The sequence below is a fragment of the Chaetodon auriga genome, chromosome 7, assembly GCF_051107435.1.
Source record: "Chaetodon auriga isolate fChaAug3 chromosome 7, fChaAug3.hap1, whole genome shotgun sequence".
Lineage (NCBI taxonomy): Eukaryota > Metazoa > Chordata > Actinopteri > Chaetodontiformes > Chaetodontidae > Chaetodon > Chaetodon auriga.
In genome coordinates, this window is record NC_135080.1 from 19,387,714 (window position 1) to 19,409,325 (window position 21,612).

Sequence of the window (21,612 nt, forward strand, 5' to 3'; positions counted from 1 at the left end):
TTCAAGGTTGAGTTATTCCACGTGACGGCTAGGTCGTCCATTAAATGACAGCATTTTGTCAGTACATACTGTTTGTCAGCAACAGTGAAAGCTTATTGTTTTTAAGCATATGCAGCACTGATTGGTCATTTTCCAGGCTGTAACAGGTGTGCGTTTATTGGTTAGTTATTTTACCGGCCGACAGTAGGCAGCCAATCAGGACAGAGGAGGCCTGTAATTGTGAAGCTGCTGTATAAAACACACTGTGTTTGTCACTGTATTGTCAGGACACATTACCGTGTTCACTCTAAAAGCTCAGAAGTGCTTTTTTCAGCACTTTTTTTTTGTTTGAATATTCTCTCGAAGGCATCCTGTGAAGGCAGACCTGTCAAGCCTCCTGTTTTCCCAGGATTCTCCCATATTTTACCCTTCTTTCCTGCTGTCCTGGGACAGCATCGTTGCAGGACTCCAGAAAATTCACCTTAATTCCAAATCCCACTGCTGACAGGTATGCTTTGTGGATATATTTTAAGGTATGGGATAAAGCAGTAATGTGAACTTACGAACCTCTCCACCCTGGCTTACAAGTCCTGACGTCAAAAATGAGTCTTATGATAGTTTCCATGTCCAGCTGTTTGTGTTTGACAGGAGGAATTAGCCCACCGTTGAACCATACAGGGCTGTTCATCACACACCTGGTCTCATTATTCCCTTCCATTGTTTTCCCGCTTCTTCCCCTTTTCAGTTGTGTGTGTGTGCATGCGCGCGCGTGTGTGCGTGTGTGGATTTATGTGTGTTGCAATGAGGATTAACCTAGTACTTCAGCTGATGCTGATTGGAATGACGTTCAGTCACACACAGGCTTGCTTTTAACAAGAAGGAGAGGCTGGGCTCTGTGTGTGTGTATGTATATGTGTTTGTGTCAGAGACAGAAAAAAAGAGGACAGTGATTACAATGCCAACATGACGGTGACTCTTTTATCTGTCTGCTCAGGTTGCCCTCTTTCAGGTCTCTTACTGTACACCCCCCCCCCCCCCCACACACACACACACACACACACGCACACACACAAGGGCTAAGTAGACTGACTCAACTAGTGTACCTGGCATGGTGCCTTTTGGCCCAGTAGGTTGCAGGTGGCTGCAAATGGGTTAGTTAGACCGGGACACAGACAGGCTGGGACTCAAATAATCTCTCTCTCTCTCACACACACACACACACACACATACACACTTATACACTTATGATATAATGGTATACATTTCACCTTGCTTCTTTTCTGCACTTTGTGACTTAATTTATGTATCCGTGTTCGTCTCTTGTTCCTCTTATAAATATGCATCAAGGAGTCTTGGATTAGGGGCAAGGATCCTTTTCTAAAGCTCAGCGTGTGTGTGTTTGTGTGAGAGCATGTGTGTGAGTGGGTGCATGCATGCTTGAGTATGTGCGTTTGTGTCTTAAGCCAGGCAGAGCAAGAATACGGCCTGCTATAAGCCAAAGCATGTGTGATTTGTGTGATTGGGTTTAGACCTCGTTGACAGGCGACGTCTTGGACACTAGATGACCAGACACTCCAGCTGAAAATATCAAGGTAAGACAGCTCCATTTTATATCTCATTATTTCATTACCAGTAGGTTCATCATTTACAATCACTGTTTACCCCAATCAGTTCTCGCCTATGTATTCATATTAATAGACATCTGTGAGATATGTACATATGTGGTGCATGTGTAAGCCAGGGTCCGCTGATGTGATTTACTGTACCGGATGAGGGGTATTTTTGATTTTTGAAAGTGCGTTTGATTTCTCGAATGTATTGAATATTGTGTGATATGCACAAATACAAATCCAATCAATATTTTTTGCTTTATGATCTAAGCCAGATGATGAAATGACATCTGTTGTTTCTTTTTGTAATGAGTGAAAGAGAAAATATACATGGTGCTATGATTCATGGCCTCTTTTTAGTAAGGTCAGAAATTAAAGGACTCTTTCATTTTCAGCTGCTTGAAGGTCCGCATTAGAAAGTACAGGAGAGACTCAGAAAGGGGAAGCCATATAAAAGCTTGCTGTTTTACTGCCTATCCGTCCATTATCTGCTTCACAGGTCAGCTCCCACAGCTCACTGGAGCGCACAAAATGTGGGCATAAAGCCATTCAGTTTTCAAGAAATCCCAAAATAATTAACAGAACTCTTGGCATAACCACCCACAGGTCATGCACTTTTTGAACGGAACCTCAGTTTTATTGGGGATATCTATTACATACTTACATACTCTTACATACAGTACCGGCCGATGCCTTAATAATCATGTCTGAAATAATCAATAAGGTGATCATTTTTGTAGCTGAAGTTCCCCTTGGTGTGTACCTATAAGGGTCATACCATCACTGTCTTATGAAGTGTTAATTAGAGAAAAACCTCTGTTCTCTAATGAAACCTCTGAATTTCAGACTTGTCCAGACTTAGAATTATGTCATGTTTCCTGTACTCGCTCCCCATGATCGTCCTCCTATCGTCTTTAAACCCTTGTCGTCATTACACTTAGATCAGCAACTGCCTGTAATCTGTACTTGGATGCTGTATTTGTTGCCTGTATTTTTAGTGCCTGTGTGTCACTGTAGAGATGTTGGAGGAGGCTGGTCCATCCCAGGGAGAGGTTATGTCAGTAATTAAGCCATAAGTAACTGTTTTGGTAGGTATTGGTACTGCAGTGCAGCAGTCTCATGTCATTATTAAATGTATTTATGTTTGTAATGAAAAGTCCTGTATTTTCCCCTTCAGCTCTATATTTATATCAGTAAACATTTTTTTTTCTTTCCTTGCATCAAATTAGTTTAAAGCATAAAGTTCAGTTGGATTTGCTGAAACCATTCGACCACTGAGTTTTATCCAAAGCACATTTGCTCACAGAAATGTACACAAATCCTAAATGCGTGTGCACATTTTCAGCAGAGCTTTGAGGATCACACCACACAACGTCAGGAAACTTAATGACATGTTTACATTGACTTCTGTGAGTCAGCATTCGGGAATTCAGTTTGGGCACTTCCAACTACTGATTTCAATCACAACTGTATGTTTTGTACAGTGAAAATGTGCCTTCTCTACAAAGTTGATCCACCACATGTGACCATCTTTTGGACGCTTTCAGTTATTCAGCCATTCAAGAAGGCATTAATATTCCAAACCATTCAGCCATGAGCTGATGACTTAAATTAGACGACACTGTTTTAGTCAAACTTTGGCCCATTGAAGATGAATCAACATATTCCAGATTCTGAGTTTAGTCAGTAAAGCACACACATGAACAGACGGGGATTCACCCAATGGATTATGGGTTTATCAGAACCAGCAATGAGCAGGAAATCTTTAATTAAAAAAAGGATAGACTTGAGTGAGTAATTTACTTGATTAATTAAAAGAGAGTTGACAGTAATAAGGTTATCATTTTCCTGTTAAAATGTGTACACAAGTCTTCACTGTGCCTGTGGTTGATGTATTCTGCTTAATTCATCCCCGCCAGGCTCCCAGATTACTGCTTGTAACTTGGATGATCTGGCTTGCAATTGCGTCTGTTCAATAAGCTCAAACACAGAGGAGGTTAAATGTACGGACGAGGGTCAGGGCACATGTCACAATCATATTCTTGTAAGTTGTATTGAAACAGATGTAGAAAAATGATGACGTAAATCTGAGACGAGTCAGATGAGAAAACAGTGAGGTTCCTGTCTGTGAGGTAACAGCCACGGTCACTCCTCCATTATGCAGCAGCTATGGAACGAGTCAAAGCTGAACGTAATGCCCTCTGTTGGCTGTGGCAACATGGTGTCGCTGTTGTTTGTGTATGTCAGGTGCATGAGCCAACATACTGATCTTACACTCATTGCACAAGCAAAAGGGCCATAATTTATTCATTTACATCATTTCCCATCGTCTTGTGCAACCACTGCACAGCCAGTGGAAGTAAATCTCCCCTTCAGGGCAGGTTTGTCTGCATGTCTTGACAATTTGCCACCTAAAATGTGTTTGCATGTCTCCTTATCAGGCTGCCCTACAATCTGGGACAATAAAAGCCCAGAGTGTTTTTCTTTTCTCCGGGGGGTAGCTTCCTCCTAAAGTACAACAAGTTCCACTGACTAGTTTGGCGTTGTGGGTGTTGCAAATGCGGCGGCGGTGTAAAGGCTTTCACACTGGCAGCCTAATGCACTGAACAGTTTTCCGCTCCATGCCTATCTGCACTGTTTATTTTTCAATTAGCCAGGGCTCGAGTTGGCCTGATGTCAGGTGGGCATGGGAAACCCCATTGAGCAAAACAAGATTTCATAGAATTAGTATCCTTAAGTTATTTTGTCTTATTTTGGCTTTGCTCGTTGTGTGTGAGTGAAAGACTAAAGGTTTGTGTGAATGTGCAGGTATGTGAGTCAGTGACATTCCTCCGAAATGTTGGAGTAGGAAGCTTTGTTTTTTGATGCGCCTGTGCATACGTGTGTCTGACATTTGGATGAACGGACATTAATTCGATTCAGTTTAAACAAAAACTCATTGAAGCAGTCAGTTCAAAACAATTCTAAAGATTAGAAACTTCAAATGATATTCATTCTCCAGTTACTCATGAAAGGACAATGTTTTTTATCCACATGGGGATCCTTAAGGTTTTTTTTTTGTTGTTTTTTTTTTTGAAGTTTGAAATGAGCAAATTTAATAAGGCCATTTAGCAAAGCAGATAAATGTTGGCTGTGCATGCAAGTCTCACATGAAACTTTTGATATAACAAAACACCTATTGATCAGACAAACAGATGGATTTAAGACATTTTTCTGTCCTCTTATTTTTCAGTCCCCTATCAGGTGTTTCACATACAGTTTAAAGTGTTTCAGAAAACAAAAGTTAGTGAATAGAGCTGGAAGTCTACAACCATCACAAGTCCAAATCTATTCAGGAAACCCCCCGAGAGTTGCCAAAGCCGACCCTGATAAGCATGTTATTCTTCCTCAACCATTCCTGCCGTCTGGATCCCACACCATAGGGTGTTGGTCTGCGTTTAAAAACAGCTAGGTTGCAGAAGCTGGCGGAGAGCCCAAAGCTTTATAAGTTGTTTTAGAGTGAAAGATCCACTGAGCAGGCACCCTCTGGGATCTCTTGAGGATTTCAGAGGCAAACGCTCATGAGCTGATATATGCGTCACTATGGGGACACTTTCACATTCCATCACGGTTTCATTACTCATTCAACTTTTCATAAATGGCAATAAGGATTACTCTAACTCTGACTTACTCTAACTCAAGCGTGAGATTGCAAATATAGTTTATGCAACATGGGTATGCGTGAGAAAGTGTTTGTGCATGCATGTTTGTGCTTGCGTCTGTCTGGACCTCTGTGTCTGCCTGTGCACATGAAATATGAACTCAAGTCAAAGCATATGAAGCGCTTACAATTCTAAACTTTACTTAAGCCGGCAAAAATGCTGCAGCAATAACCTGGGGGAGTACCGAGGCAAGCTTGGCTACATGCAGTCCAACCTGGGAGCTGCCCAGCACTACCAGAGCCTTGCACTGAGTGCAGTCCGCAAGATGATTCAGGGACTCAGACACTTGACCTTGCAGTAACACCAGCAGAGAGCTCAAGTTTCTAATGTGGTGTGTTGAGTATGTTAAGGGGAGAGAAACTAGCTCTTATTCTCAAAGCTCTGTAATACACAGCAGACAGCTTGTAAATTGATCAAAGACTGTATTTGCCAGAAAGTCAGCGTTCCCCAATTAATCATTACTTGACAAAATATCTTGTACTTTAATACCTGAGTGGATGTACTGCTGATATCACAAATGATGGGCAACAGAGGCCAAAGCTCTACTCTCTCCATGGCAGGTGTGCATGGTGACACCAGGAGAGAGCATGAGTAAGTGGAAGAGGAAAAATCGAGGGAGGCACCAAAGATTAATGGATGACAGCGACATGAAAGCATAATGAGTTAAGGAGAAAAATGAAAAAAAGAGCAGGGCCTACAGGCAGTGTTTGACAGCGTGTGTGTGTGTCTGTGAATTTATGTCTGTGTGTGTGTGTGTGTGTGTGTGTACATGTATGTGTCTACGTATGTGTGTCTGTGTGTTTGCAAGACAGACGGTAGCAAGTAGCACCCTGACACAGAGACCCACATTGCCACACCTCTACTCAAGGGTAGGACTTCCCCTGTCTGTATTGTTTGTGTCTGCGTGTGTGCGTGTGTGCGTGTGTGTGTGTATGTGTGTGCGTGCGCACTTTTTAATGAGAGTTCTCCATGACCATACTGTGTTGGAGCCGTGCTACAGTTCAAGTTGATTATTGCTGTTTGTGTTGTCATTGTATGCATCAAACCAAGCTTCAAAGTGTGCGTGCCCGTGCTTGCATAGCGTTTCTCCATTATCCTCTGTCTGAGCGCATGCATCCATGCATCCATCTCTGTGCGGCTGTGCGTCTCTTAACGCGGCATGTGTGCTGTAAGTGTGTGTGGTTGGTGAGAGAGGGACAACAGGGGAGGGAGAGAGAGAGAGAGAGAGAGGGAGAGAGAGGGAGAGTGAGAAATGAGAGAGGTTTGAGAGCTCAATGGGCAAACGCAGTGTCCTGATGTGCTAGTGCATGCTGTTTCTCTGGCAGGTTTTTGCAATACCACAGGATTCTTTGAAGTTTTGGGTAGAAGTTGCTGCTGCTGCTGCTGCTGCTGCTGCTGCTGCTGCTGCTGTGTGCATGTTTTAGCTGCCACTTGTCTTCATGTACCATCTCTTAAGGTAACGTATGGGATGCGAGTTGGGATAAAATACTATTACTTTGCTTTTCATTATCTTCCATTTACTGCAGAGGTGTCAGCGCGATGACTAATGATTTGTGTAAAGTTTAAGGAGAGTTCACTGAGATAACATTTTCAATTTGGCTCACATTTTCCTCGCATGTCCTCTTTCAGTCTATCTTTGCTTAAATCTTGATGTTATCATCTTACGCTCCCTTTCTTTATTAAAGTTTTTTTCAGTGGACCGCTGAAAGAGAAAAAAAAAAAAAATTAGTTTACATATCCAGTAAAGACTTTAAAGCACAATATCATTCTGAAGTGTTGTTTTTTGAATGACGCCACAGTTTTAAAACTTTATTTGAATGGTATATGTTGCTCCTTGGTGTATGTTTTTCAGACGGTGAGTAAATGTGTCTGCACATGCAGGTCAGGTTTAGTATTTACATCAAGTCATTAACCATTGTTTGTTATTCTTGACCTGCTATTGTGAGTCAGTGTGACAGCTGACAGAGTGTGTGCTTTGTGGATAACTGTGAGTAAAGTGCACTCAGGAGGATAACATTTTTCAGTCACATAATTCTTGTATGAAAGTGAATGACTATTGCACTTTATCCCCATCTTCACATCGTGACCTTTCATGTAGAAATCATCAGATTTTCGTCCACGTGAAAAGTTTTAGTGAGACCAGAGGGAGCGTACTGTACTTTTTCAGTCTTGAGGATTCATATGGAAATGAAGTCATTGTTGTGAGGAAGAACTCATGATTGCTTTCATCAGGAAGTCAGAGTGGGGTTTGTTTGAAAAAAAAAAAAAAAAAAAATGTTTGTGTTGAATGGAAGGCAAGCCAGTGTTTCTTTTCCCCCCTCAGAGTCCAGGTACAGGACAGGATCCTGGTTGTGTGTGTGGTAGTCAGATGTTAGAGAGGAGCGAGTGTCGTGCCGGGTAAAGCTGCCTGACACTCGTTCTTAATTCACATAATGGCATTCCATGTAAATTGAGTCTTCTTACAGTCTGGCATTCATGGCTAATTGAGCTAACACTATATACAAAAAAAAATCCAATTTAAAACGTCTCTCCTGGTTTAACCCATTCTTCATGCGACAGCATTTTGGATTGTATGTTGTGTGAATTTTTGGCTGAAAATTAAATGTCTGAAATTTGTTAAAGTTATATTTTTGTCCATGCATAGTAACTTTCCTCGTTGCTAGATTTAAAATAGATAAAGTGTTAAAAAAAAAAAAAAAAAGTCTCATTTGCCTCTCACATGATGCGCAAAGTGAAGAAAAACCACATATTCATGGATTTTCACACATAATATCACTGATCTGGATGATGTAGATATTTCATTTTATAGTCCTGTCTTTAGACTATAGTTACTCTATGAGGTAATTAGAATTGAGATATTGAGAATTGAATGTCCTGCATTCACCCAACACTCCTGAAATAACAAGTGTAGTTGAAAAAATCTCTAATTGTAATTGTAATACTCATTGAATATAGTAAAACATATACATTTTAGGTAGTTTTGTTTGTAAATACATTTTCAGGCCATGAGTCAAATCAATTAATATTGATTTTAATGTAGATTGTGAGAGAAAAAATGAGGGTGATCCTGTTGAGCAAATAACTTTTATTCTGTCCATACTAATCTAATATTGGACATCGCTTTCGGTCACAATCAAAAACAGAAAACTTCTTTTTCAGCATGTGTCAACACTTCTGTTTCCTATCCAGGGAGGTTTTCCCTTGTATTTCCTGCTGATGCCTGTATATATTCGCTAATTTCTCCCCATCATACGGCTTTGATCAGATAAGTATTGAAACAGGTTATGCAACTGAGAGATGGCATGAAATGAGAACCATGAGGCAAAGCTGAGTAAATCAGCATGTCCCAGCACAATCCCCTGCATTTGTACCGTTGGGATTATACCTCATATCTGTGTTTCATTAGCAGAGTTCAGTTGCGGAGCGTAGAGAGACAGAAAGACTCAGTTTCTATATTCTATGTCATGTGTACGCTCAGAAGTAAAGCTGAATGACTCTTGGCCTGTGACTCTCCCTCTGTGTGTTGCAGTTTGCCCCATCGCTGAGCGTCTCAGCGGACGAGCAGTTTGTGGAGGAGATCCAAGATTCTTGTAACTTTTCTCCTGGCCACATCCTGTTCAAACACATCTCTCCTCCCGTCCACCCTCCTCTGTCCGTCCTGCTCTTATTCCTTCTTGCTCAACAGACACATTTCAGTCCTCTGTCACAAACACACACCTCTCAGTTTGGCCCCTTCCTCTTATTTTAGCTCCACTCTCCTGTCCCCCTCCTTTGCCTGTCCAAGAAGGACAGTCCTGTTTTCTGCCAAATTTGTCCCACACCGTCACTGCACCATTCGCTCACACCCCTAACCCTCCTGTTCCCCTAATGGGCACCATATCAGACAGCAGTGCCACATTCCCTTCATCGCCACTGAGAATCTCTCTCCACCCCTAACCGTCTCGCAACACCAACATCAACACGACCCAATGGAGACAAAAGATATGATGATGACGAGCATGTTGACAATGGACAAAAGCGAGAATGAGGGAGAGAGGGACAAAGCGAGAGAGGAGTTGGCGGGAGAAGAGGAGGGGACACAGCAGCAAAATGATAGACTGATGCTGGCTGATGGTCTCGCGGAGAAAGGACCCAAGAGCCTGACCTCTGGTTCTGGACAGCAGGTGTCCAATGGCTTCACCACGTCCACTCCTCAAAGCCCTAGGGAGGGACCAGGGACTGCAGCTACCTCTGGAGGTACAGCCTCTGGGCCTGGAGGAGGCACAGGGTCCACGGCCCTGCTGGGAGGCCTCAGGACTCTGGTGGTCCAACAAACCAGCTTGGAGAGGCCCAGAGAAACCTGGAGCAAGAAGGTGGACTTCTTGCTCTCTGTGATCGGCTACGCTGTGGACCTGGGAAATGTCTGGCGCTTCCCTTACATCTGCTACCAAAATGGAGGAGGTGAGGAGGCAGAAGATGTTTGAGAGGGGGTGAGGGAGATAAGGAGGGGGGTGAGCTGAAGATCAGTGTGCAGGAGATCCCACGCTAGAGTACGCAGGATTTCAAGGATTAGAAAGGTTTCTGTGTTTAATACTGCAGAGAGTGCTGCAGGTTCACAGCAGTCAGTCATAGCTTACTGGCCTGTAACTGTGTCCAACGTTACAGATGGAGGTAGATGGAGCCTGTCTCTGGTACATCATCATTTCTGTGAAACAATTGGCTCAATAAAGAAGGGCACAGACCAATAAGGAATGCTGCAGTTAACATACTTGTTATTGAATAGCTCTCGATTTGGCTTATTTCTTGCACAAGGTACGGTACAAAAAGGTTAGCTTGTGCTTTCACAGAGTGAAAAAGAGGTCTGTCAGAGCTCTGTTACTCCACAGTCCTCACCTGGTGGCAAACAGGACCTCCCTTTCTACTTTTATTGAATTTGCAATAATAAAATCTTTGCAATTTCCTGTGTTCTGTGTGTGTCTCACGGAGCGAGGTAGAGATGGGGACTGGGAGACACTTGATAGAGGCAACAGTATTAATTGTGGTTTTTATGAGAACGCCTTCAGCCTCTTTCTCCTTGCTTAATAACCTGCCTCCCAGGCAGCTGCTCAATCAACCCTTATCTGTGCTCTCGTGTCACAAAGACGCGAGACGCACAGCGACCCACCCACATACACAAATACACACACGCACAGAAAATAAGTTGATAATCAGATAGAAAGAAAGAAAGAAAGAAAGAAAGAGAGAGATGTGTTATCAAACTGTGCACGCTGGCATCGAGAGTCCAAAGATCTGGCTGCCAACCTGCTGCTTCTCTGCTCCTCAGTGTTTCTTCTAATCCCCCTTTCATCACTTTTATACTTTCCTTACTTAGCAAAATAGCGAGGCCACATATCAAATGCGGAGGGATATGAAGCTGTAAAAGCATGCGCTGATGTTTTTGAATGGACTTGTGTAAATGATAAGGTACTTAGAATATTTCAGGATTTTTACAGAGTGCTTTTTAATGTTCTTGGCTCATTGGGAGTTACTGAGAGGAGTAGCATTTCTCATGGGTGTTGTGTACTTTTTACTGTTCATCCATAACTCTTTCTCTCCTCTAATTACTCCCCTCTCACTTCCCCCACTGTTTTCATCACCCCCACATCAATCCCTATGTTTTTCCTCTCTCTCTCTCTCTCTCTCTCGTTACCTGTTTCTTCTGTCTCTCATGCCCAAACGTATGCCTGTCATTGCATCTCTGCCCAGGTGCCTTTTTGCTGCCCTACCTGTTGATGGCAGTGTTTGGAGGCGTCCCACTCTTCTACATGGAGCTGGCGCTTGGCCAGTTCCACCGCAGCGGCTGCATCTCCATCTGGAAGCACATCTGTCCCATCTTCAAAGGTAACAGGAGGAGTGGGGAGAAAACAGAACAGATGGAGAAATGAGTTAATAGCAATAGCTTGGATTAAAAGGTAAGAAGGGAACTTGAGAGAGCAGTGCTTACCCACAGGAAAATTGGCAAGAAGAGAACAAAAAAGACAAAGAAGGCCAGTGTGAAGCCTTCAAACCTGAGAGACATCTCATTACCCTCTGTGTCCCCCTCGGTGCAGTTCCCTTGAAGAGCATCCCAAGCTTCTTGTGAGATGTATTGACTCTCTGTTATGGAAATTGTCACATTTCCATGCCAAATGCCAAATGCTCAGAAATGTGATAGTCTGTAAATTGCTGTTGTTCGGAAATGTCACCCACTTACCCAATAGCAACTTGAATTAGCTTGAAAGCACCACTGATGTCTCTGGAAAAGGAGTGACTGGCTGATGTCACATGCTGCACACGTGTTTTTAAGCACAATTTTAAATACAATTTAGATCTTAATGCTTTTATTTTTGCGCTAACGCTCATTTTTCCCACTGATCCAGGGATCGGCTTTGCCATCTGCATCATAGCCCTCTACATAGCCTTCTACTACAACACCATCATGGCCTGGGCGTTGTACTACCTGCTGTCGTCATTTCGGCCCACCCTGCCCTGGACCACCTGCACCAATGCCTGGAACACCGCCAACTGCAACCGTTACATGTCCACCGACCACAACGTGTCTTGGTCCAACTCCTCCACCTCCCCCGCCGAGGAGTTCTATACGTAAGTGCATGTAAGTCGGATGTAGAGGCGTAGGTGGAGAGCTACACAGGAGGGAGACGTCAAGTGAAGGGGAGGATGACTTCCAGAGAGAGATTACAGGGATGGCTCTGGTGTTTGAATCTCATGATAGATTTACCACCAGCCTTCTCTCCAAAATCCACTTCACCACTGGCTGTGAAGACATAGCAAGAAGTTAGTGGAGTTCATAGTAAGAATCACTGGTCTCATCTGAGGTGGTTTGCAGTAAAGGGCGATACAGAAGTAAGACAACATGTGGAGAGCAAAATATTATCCTCACTGATAATATTTACTGTGTGACCCTCAACTAAAGACACATGAGGTTGGAAGCTGAACAGGGGACAGCTGTAGAATAGCTCATATCAAAAAGCAGAATTTAGGTTCAATCAGGAAAGACAACACAAGTTAGCGAGACACTGTGTGTTCACACTGTCTATGATATAGACTTAGATAGAGGATCATAAACGGCCATCAGCCGTAGCTCCTAATGTGGTTTGCATATTCTTAAGCTAAGATAATCATTGAATGACAGGAACAAATCCCAGTGAAATCAGTGGATAATTACTGAGAGGTGGGGCCTGAGCCTGATGGTGAAACATTAATAACTGTCTTCCTGCTTAAACTTGTGCTGACAATTAGTGTATTACAAAGCTGCAGAAATGACATATTAAAGATGTTTTATAGAAATATATAATCATATTATCAGCATTAATGTGTAGATAATCAGGGTTCAGCTAAATATTAAGTCGCTTAGCCCATGGTGTGTAAATTCAATGTTAGAAAGTACTAAATTAGATTGTTTAGTGTTAACTGAGTTTGTGCTTAAACAGCAAGCTGCTTTCACATTGATTGACTCGGTCAGGTCTTGTATTTGGTTTGACTGTAACATAAAACTGAGCTGTGTCAGAACAATATCTGTCCTATTCTGGACAGCTTTGGGACTCTGCAGTCTACTGGCTCAGTCTTATCAGCTGCTCACTAGACCGTGTCTGTGTCTGTCCACTCAGAGACGGATTCAGACTTTATCCGTAGTTGACTTTTCCTAATACAGGTTTAAGAGTAACAAATTCCGCAACTCAGTCTGGCGCCAGAATTTCCTGTTTCCAACATAAATCACGTCTCTGTTTTATCGCGCGAGCGCTGTGTGCTTAACCTGTGACCAGATGTTAACCCCGCTGTTCATTTCAGCCTCCTTCTTTTTTGCCCTGTAGTGCATTTTTTACTTTGTCTTGTGTAAATGTTCAGAATTTATAGACTTGCTATAAAGTAAGTCAAAGCCCTGTTGTATCTTTTTTTTTCTTCAGTGAGCTTTGATTTCTACTAATTTAGTCTGTATGTATCATGCATGTATGTATGGATTAGGCTCTATCATTCTCATATTATACTCTATTTTTCCCTTTTGTCCTGTTTATTACCCGCTCTCACCCCCTCATCTATGACTTTATTTTTCTTGCTGGTCCTTTTCTTGCTTATCACATCTCCTTCCTTCCATGCTCTATCCCTTTCCTCTGCTTTCCAAATTTCCAAACATCCCTTCTGTCCACCCTATCTTTGTATTCTCATTTTCTCATCTTGTCTGTCATGTCTTATTATTCTCCACATTCTTCTCCTTCCTTTTACCTTTCCTTCCCTTCCCTCTTCTTCCTTCCTCTATTCACTTCCACTTTCCCCTGATTTCCTCTCCTCTTATGTCATCCCCCTATATGTAATTTCACCCTTTTTCCTGTCATCCCTGTCTACCCCTCGTCTCCCCCTTTCCACCCTCTTCGACCTCACCTCTCAACCCCAACACCCCTCCTGCCTCGTTTTCCCCCGCCAGTCGCCAGGTGTTGCAGGTTCACCTCTCCCCAGGATTGCACCAGCTGGGCTCTGTCAGCTGGCAGCTGGCCCTCTGCCTGCTCTTCATCTTCACCATCGTCTACTTCAGCATCTGGAAGGGAGTCAAGACGTCTGGAAAGGTAACTGAGGGGGCGCCTGCATGGCTGATGGGGGTGTCAGTTAGAGTGGATGGATAGATGGATCGATGGAGCCAGAGAGGCAAAGACAAGGATGGCTGTTCTCCTGTCGCCTCTTCACCCTCAGTATCATCCATCATCATCGGTAGCAAGATTGGTTAGAAAGACTTGTGGTTCAAACCAGCCTTGTCCACAGTTCCTCTGCATATATTCAGTTTCCTGTGCTGAAAATGGTCAGATAAGGGGGTGATGGCTTTATACCACACAGTGTGGGTATATGTTGTTTCATGTGTCTTACAGGGTTGCTATCATCTTTGGTGGTTCATCTTACTCAAATTTAAGCTGTTTTACCCGACATTGTTTGCACATGAAGCCACTGACTGTTTAAAGGGGAACTCGACCAGTTTCACACATCAAAGTCTGTCGACAGGTGTTGAGCACTACTGCTTTAGGCCTGAGACTACATTCACCGCTGGTAGCATAGTTTTGACGAAGATGAAGAATAGGCAGAAAAAAACTACCGATATCTCTGGGTCTGCTGCATTGAAGTGCAATGTGAGGACCTGGAGTAAAAATTAAGTGGATTAGTGTAGATGAATAATCGTCTACTGCAATTCATATCAATGTAATGTGTATGTACACTTCCTATGTGATGCTCTGTGATTAACTGAATGAACATATTGATGTTCCTGAAAATCCCCTGGTTCATAAAAGGTGATCTGTGTTACAGTATGGTTTTCAATTAAGTGTTACCACGGTAAAGTTGAATATTGAGTGTACTGGATATCAGCTGCTAAGACTGGCTGGACTGAAGAGTTTATCAGATGTGAGGTGAATTGTTTTGTGAATTGTTCTGCATTAGGTAGTATGGGTGACTGCCACCTTCCCCTACCTGGTCCTCCTGGTGCTGCTTATCCGTGGGGCCACTCTGCCAGGGGCCTGGAGGGGCGTGGTCTTCTATCTCAAACCTGACTGGGAGAAGCTGCTTAGTACCACAGTAAGTGATGCAATTTAGCAAGACTCTCTATGACCTCTCTGTTCCAAATATTCACATTGCTGTTATCTTTACGCGAACGTCTTGTCTTAACGTACATTGTTCGCCATCATCAACTCTCTCAGGTGTGGATTGATGCAGCAGCTCAGATCTTTTTCTCACTGGGTCCAGGGTTCGGCGTGCTTCTTGCCTTTGCCAGCTACAACCCATTTCACAACAACTGCTACAAGTGAGAATTTATCTTCACCATAGATTTCTTGATACAGGTCATGCTAAAATCAAATCTAGCTGCTTAATGAGCCAAATGCCACTTCAGGAGTTTTTATCCAACTTCCCAAATCTGCAGTTCTGCAGTCCTTTAAAGTGTTTCATAGGTGTCAACATCTATCTATAGTAGGTGTATATCATCTTCCTGCCACCCAAACCTTTCCTTTTCTCCATCTCAGAGACGCACTGGTCACCAGCTCTGTGAACTGTCTGACCAGCTTCCTGTCTGGCTTTGTCATCTTTACTGTGCTGGGCTACATGGCTGAGATGAGGCAGCAAGATGTGGATGCTGTGGCCAAGGATGCTGGTGGGGCAACATAATTAAAGATATATCATTCTGCGCAGCTGTGAGGACAGATACATCAAAACCTGTTTTAACCTCTTCTTTTCTCTCCAGGTCCCAGTCTGCTCTTCATCATTTATGCGGAAGCTATAGCAAACATGCCCGCTGCTACTTTCTTCTCCATCATCTTCTTCCTCATGATCATTATGTTGGGTCTGGACAGCACGGTGAGTTTGCTGAACACTCATTGCATTGCAAATGTTAAGACAGCCAAGTCATGCTCTGTTCACGAAATGTTCTTTGTATCCTCACATTCACATCCACACAGTCTCTGATTCTGCTGCAGTGCACTGCCAAGCTTTTACAGTATACACTCTCTCAAACCTAGAAGCAGAGCTTTCATATTTGCCTTGTTGTATGGACAGATGCTTTGGTCTGTTTGACTTGTATTTGCCTGTCTTACTTGTTGCTCCATAAAGGTGTTGGGTATTATTTGTCCTTGGTGTTCCATTTTGGATAACAGTCAATGAAAACAATGCGACAGGACTTTCATATCACTGTTGTGTGGTGATCTTGTCTCCATAAGCCTGTGTTTATCTGCTCTGAGGCAGCCAGCTGGAGAGACCCATAAGGCTCTTATCACATACTGATAATCAGTGTAGAATCAGCATTGGAGGTTGCTATGCTCCTCCATTTTATGACTGAGGATATTACTGAGAAACGTCTCGGTGTACTCGGACTGTTGGATCAGCTCAACATTTTGTCTCTTTGTTTATTTTTGTCATTGTGCAAAGGCTGCGATACTCAAAGGTATCGCTGAATGTTTTTCATCAGTGTCGTATGGATTATCAAACCATACCTCCGCTGCACTGATTAGCTCAAACAGCTGATCACCAACATCTTGATAACAGTTAACATTTAGATTCTTAAAGCTTGAGGGTACATGTACAGTATAATGAGTCCTAGATTAGTCTCTGTCTTTCTTAAATTCTGCAGCCTCTGATGAGCTCTTATTTGCTCATTTCTCCTTTCCCACCCTCACCTCTCCAGTTCGCAGGGTTAGAGGGGGTGATCACAGCTATGCTGGATGAGTTCCCTCATATTCTGGTCAAGAGACGAGAGTGGTTTGTCTTCGGCCTGGTGTGCGTCTGCTACCTTGGGGCTCTCTCCACACTCACATATGTAAGTTAAATAGCCATGTTACATCAAACTCTACCATAAAGGCACCCTCAGTCATTTTAGACTTGAAAATACCTCTAATATCACAGGTAGATCAATAATTTATCCCACCAAGAAACCTCATAAATGTCACTGCTGTGTTGTGGGTAACGTGATGGACTGTAGTTAACAATTAGCTGAAATCAGATTAGGGCAGTGTCTGCGCAGTAATCTGTTTATCTCCAACCCTTATTATACTAAGGTAGTGACCAGCATGCATCTCTGCTCCATCAAACACTCAAGACAAATTTCCCCAAATCGCAGTCTTCGGCTTTGCAAAATAAAACCTCTTGCGTAAGAGTCATTTGTGAATAGCTTTACAGGAATTCTTCACTTCTCTGTCCCTCGTCTTGTCCTCTGCGTCAGGGAGGAGCGTTCGTGGTGAAGCTGTTTGAGGAGTATGCTACAGGCCCTGCAGTCATCACCGTGGTTCTGCTTGAAGTCATCGCTGTTTCCTGGTTCTACGGTAAGTGAGAGTGAGGCTGACTGTGATGATGATGATGATGATGGTGATCATTTGCGACCTAGCTGTGAGCTGCGGTGCTGATTTTTTGACAATACTATAATCTCCTCAGCTCTTCTGTTTCCTCGTGACTGACACTAAACAGGCACGAGTAAAAGGACAGGTGAAGATGCCCTCCTGGTATTTGGCCGTTCGTATTGATTGTGTGTGTGTGTGTGTATGTGTGTGTGTGTGTGTGTGTGTGTGTGTGTGTGTGTGTGTGTGTGTGTGTGTGTTCCAGGTACCAACCGTTTCTGTAATGACATCCAGGTCATGCTTGGTTTCTACCCGGGTTGTTTCTGGAGGGTCTGCTGGGTGGCCATCTGCCCCTGCTTTCTGCTGGTGAGGATCTGACACACACACACACACACACACACACACACACACACACACACACAGTCACTTTTCTGTCATTTTTGGGGACATTACATTTCTTTCCCATTCATTTCTTAACCATAACTTCAAGCACTATTTGCCTAACCCTAACCTTAACCCCAGTTTTCACCCTGAAATTTAAGAATTTATGTTGCGCAGATTTGCGTCTTGTTTCCATAAGGAAGGCGAGTCCCCACAATGTGACTGTGTAAACAGATTTATGTCCCCACGACATGAGTAATACATGTCTGCACACGCACAGATATACACACAGGGTGCTAAATTGTGTAAAATGAGCCACTGAAGAGCCAACACATGAAGACATAGTAATTAGAGCATCTGTCGTTTAACTTATTTGCTTTCAGAATGTTTGATCCTTGTTCTGTCTGACCTCTAATTTTTTTTGTTCCTGTGGCCAGTTCATCATCATCAGTTTCCTGGCCTTCCCTCCAGAGGTCAGGTTGTTCAACTACCACTTCCCACCTTGGACCACTGTCCTGGGCTACTGCATCGGGGTGTCCTCGTTCATCTGTGTGCCTGCTTATATGGTCTACCACTTACTCAATGCCAAGGGCACATTCAAACAGGTACAGCCTCTCCTTTCCTTTCGATGTCAAGTGTATTTTCTATATGGTTTCCCACATGTCTCTTTTCTCAGTCCTTCTCCTTCTTACCCATATCCTTTCCTGCCCTTTGTTCGCTCCAACGCCAGGGATTGCCTCTGTTCCTTTGCTTTCCATGCGCTGTCAGGGTCTGCCCTCTCCAGTGAGCACATGACTGGAGATCAGATCAAGATCAAAGGAGCACGAAGGAGGCACAGGACAGAGATTAGCAAGAAAAAAAAGCCATGACAACTTCCAGGCCAGATAGATCTTACACACACATGCATACACGAAGGGTATTACCTAATGACACACACACACACAGCCACATTCTGCAGTGCATGTGTAGGCTGTCACGTTGCCAGCTTTAGGCTAAACTAAAGGAGACCAGCCTTGTGCCATCAATTATGCTGTTGCATCAGAGTGTAGCCAAAAAGCATCGCTGATAAAATTGCTCTTCAAAGCTTATTCAAGGTTTCCAATGTTGAAAGGTTAAACATTGTTGCATAAGCTAAGCATCTTTGCACCTGTGGGGCCCTACCTAAAATCTGTCAGGTACATTTGCTCTTTGTACTATGATGTATTTCGAGCATCTTGTGACTTACATAATAAATACAAATACAAAATGTCTTCATCATCATCATCATCGCTGTCATTAATTTTGAAACACCCATTCGTCGAGTTGACAGAAGGTAGGAAGACATCAAAGAGGCTGGGAGACAGACCTTCTTTGGCTGTTGTCCAGTATTGACACTGCTGCCAGGGCACATAATGGCACTGACACACACTGTCAACACACGGGACTCGTGTTTTTTTTGTGCATGTGAAAGAAAACTGTGTCTGTGTAACTCGCGGGGACAGATGAGGTGGAGCGAGTTCAAAACATTGAAGTGTCTCTTTGTGGTCTTTGCGGTTCATTCTCCCGTTAATCCACTGTTGGTGTGGATGAGGTTCTTGCTCCTCCAAATTCTGAATCAGATAATGTTTGATCAAGTGTGGCATGTTTGAGATTAGAACTAAAAGGATTACTCAATAAAATATCAACCTGCATCATTTTGATAATTGATTTTTGAATTCATTTTTAAGTCATGTTTTTAAGCAAAAATGCTAAAAATTCACTGGTTTCAGCTTCCTAAATGTGAATATTTGATGGTTTCATTTGTTGTCTATGATTGTTTAAGAGTCACAACTTAAGCTCTGGGACATGTTTTCTCTATGTTTGAACATTTTATAGACAAAAATGATGAAATGACTAATCAAAAATAAATACATCGATTATTCAGATTTATCTGCCATTTATTATTAATAATCGTTAGTTGCACATAGCGGCCGTAATCCATGTAAATGGCATGTTTGGACATTATGTGCACTCAGACTAAAGCGATGTATACTGTATACATTCAGAACAGGTTCAACAGATCTGTTTTTAATTTATAGCTCATCAAAAAGAGTATAGCTCCTATATCACACCTAATCTTCCCCTCTGTCCATCTTTTTCTCTTTACCTGCAGCGTCTGCTAAAGAGTATCACTCCAGAGCCCAGCAGTGAGCAACACAGAGACTTCATTGTCACCAACGCAGTCTGACCAAACCCGGCCAAAAGAAGGTGCCACCCTAGCTACAGAGAGCACCCTCTTCTGGACAAATTGCAAAACTACAGGACAAGGGGGCTACCTTTCACCGTCTTTGCCTCTTTTCATCACATGTCCTACACTTGTTTTTAGCCGTCTCACACCAACATGTAGAATCAGAGGTGGAGGTAGGTGGGGCCAGATTGCTGTAGCTTAGGTTAGCTTGGCTTAGTTTGTTTCCTCATGCTGTTTCAGTTTTGAGGGAGGTGTCTGGTGTTTAATGTAAACCCAGATCTTATTTTTCCTCTCGCAAACGTCACCCAAATTGTTTAGTGACTGACCTTTCTTCAGGTTTTACAGTTGTAACAAATATTTTATACAATTATAATAAGTATGATACAATCTATGTAAACAATAAACTGGAGATACTGCATATAGAGTCCAGTTGGAGAAGGCCAGATAGTTACATGTCAGTCCCTTCTCATTGGTTGTAGTTATATTTTCATATTATGCTGTTAAGTTCTTATATGTAGCAAAATTCAGGTATCTTTTTACATCTGTTACTGAAGCCAAATATATGATATCTGTTCTCTTCAGATTTCTGAAGACGTTTCAATATTGTAGTTGATATTATGTTGCGTTGACTGTCTGCCTGTGTTTATTCGATGAAATCTAGGATGAATGACGGATTTGCAATGAGTTCTCTACACTGTGAAGCACTGTCTGCAAGTGACATGAGTGTGTGTGTGTGTGTGTGCGTGCGTGCGTGTGTGTGTGTGCGTGCGTGTGTATGCGCATGAAAGACAGACTGTTATTATGTCCAGTGGAAACAAATGGATCACGGACAGAAGCAACCATGTTTATTCATTCTATAACTGCAATATGAGATGTGTGTATTTATTTCAGAATGTATCACTGCTGTTATTTTGACCTCCCACACTTCAGTATGACAAACCACACCATGACCGTTCAACACAGTGCTTTATGGTTTCATCACAGTAACATTCCCTTGTCATCCTGCACGCCTGTCAGTAATAGAAACCAAATATGGATCAGAGCTAATAACATTATCAATAGCATCATCACTGCTCTTTACTTTCTACCAAAAATGTGTGTATTTGTGTGTGTGTGTGCACAGGTGCCTGTGTGTTTGTGAGAGTGTATCTGTGTGTATGTAGGACCAGGAGTTAAATATGGCGAGTACTGTACATCATGTGTATTCACTAGTCAGTCTGGTATTGGTGTAATTTATCCTGTGAATACCTTTCTCCTCTCTCCATGGATGTTTGAATGTGTGTGTGTGTGTGTGTGTGTTTCGTTGTTGTGCTGGCTTGAGTGTTGTGTGTGTGCACCTTGATTAGAGTGGTGGTGCAAGTACGGGTGGTTGTGCAAAAAAAAAAAAAAAAAGATCAGAGGTGTTCAGCCCCTTTATGTGTGCATGCCGTGATATGTGTGTATACTGTACTTCAAACACGGGCGTGTGTGTGTGTGTGTGTGTGTGTGTGTGCGTGTGTAATGTGATCTCCTGTTGTCTCGTCAACTGCCAAAATATATTATGAAGGAAGTAAACTCCCTCTTGCCTCTCTCTCTCTCTCTTACCTCTCAAGCTTATGTAAGATCTATGTATGTCAATAAAAGACTGTATTGAGAAATACACCTGTATAGAATTAAAATATATAAATATATGGGAAATAATAAAGATATATGGAAAGAAATAACTGCTGTCCTCCGTGAGTTGATTCTTTTATTCATTTCACATGTTACATTATGTCTTATTTTACCAATCTAAAGGGTCAATATACTTATTCAGTCCTGTAAAAACATGATGAACATATAAAAATAGTCCACTGTATAAGATATAAGTTCCACAAACACACCTGGGACACTATGAAAGATGTTTAATGTAAAAACAGACAATGCAAATAAAACTGACTCAA

At 42.6% G+C, this 21,612-nt stretch overlaps 1 protein-coding gene across 3 annotated transcripts; it reads left to right on the forward strand.

The window, feature by feature from the left end:
• Positions 1 to 1,208: 1,208 nt before the first annotated feature.
• Positions 1,209 to 21,376, forward strand: slc6a4a (solute carrier family 6 member 4a). Of its 3 annotated transcripts, none has more exons than XM_076735807.1 (14): positions 1,209 to 1,571; positions 8,820 to 9,730; positions 11,015 to 11,149; positions 11,668 to 11,890; positions 13,728 to 13,866; positions 14,726 to 14,860; positions 14,983 to 15,086; positions 15,304 to 15,431; positions 15,522 to 15,634; positions 16,458 to 16,589; positions 16,992 to 17,091; positions 17,369 to 17,469; positions 17,922 to 18,089; positions 19,616 to 21,376. In XM_076735807.1, the coding sequence occupies exons 2-14, from the start codon at positions 9,259 to 9,261 to the stop codon at positions 19,688 to 19,690; spliced, it is 2,025 nt and encodes a 674-aa protein (XP_076591922.1). In that variant the 5' UTR covers positions 1,209 to 1,571; positions 8,820 to 9,258; the 3' UTR covers positions 19,691 to 21,376. The 3 variants fall into 3 exon arrangements, with proteins under 3 accessions (XP_076591922.1, XP_076591923.1, XP_076591925.1); XM_076735808.1 differs by lacking the exon at positions 1,209 to 1,571 and adding an exon at positions 6,586 to 6,746; XM_076735810.1 differs by lacking the exon at positions 1,209 to 1,571 and having other exon boundaries at positions 8,697 to 9,730.
• Positions 21,377 to 21,612: the final 236 nt, after the last annotated feature.

What these genes read in the sequence shown, in the direction of transcription:
- slc6a4a (XM_076735807.1), top strand. Translation starts at nt 9,259, where the DNA reads ATGGAGACAAAAGATATGATGATGACGAGCATGTTGACAATGGACAAA. An exon ending in TTTCACAACAACTGCTACAA is followed by an intron (nt 15,087 to 15,303) that starts GTGAGAATTTAT and finishes TCTCCATCTCAG; the next exon opens with AGACGCACTGGTCACCAGCT. An exon ending in TCTGCCCCTGCTTTCTGCTG is followed by an intron (nt 17,470 to 17,921) that starts GTGAGGATCTGA and finishes TCCTGTGGCCAG; the next exon opens with TTCATCATCATCAGTTTCCT.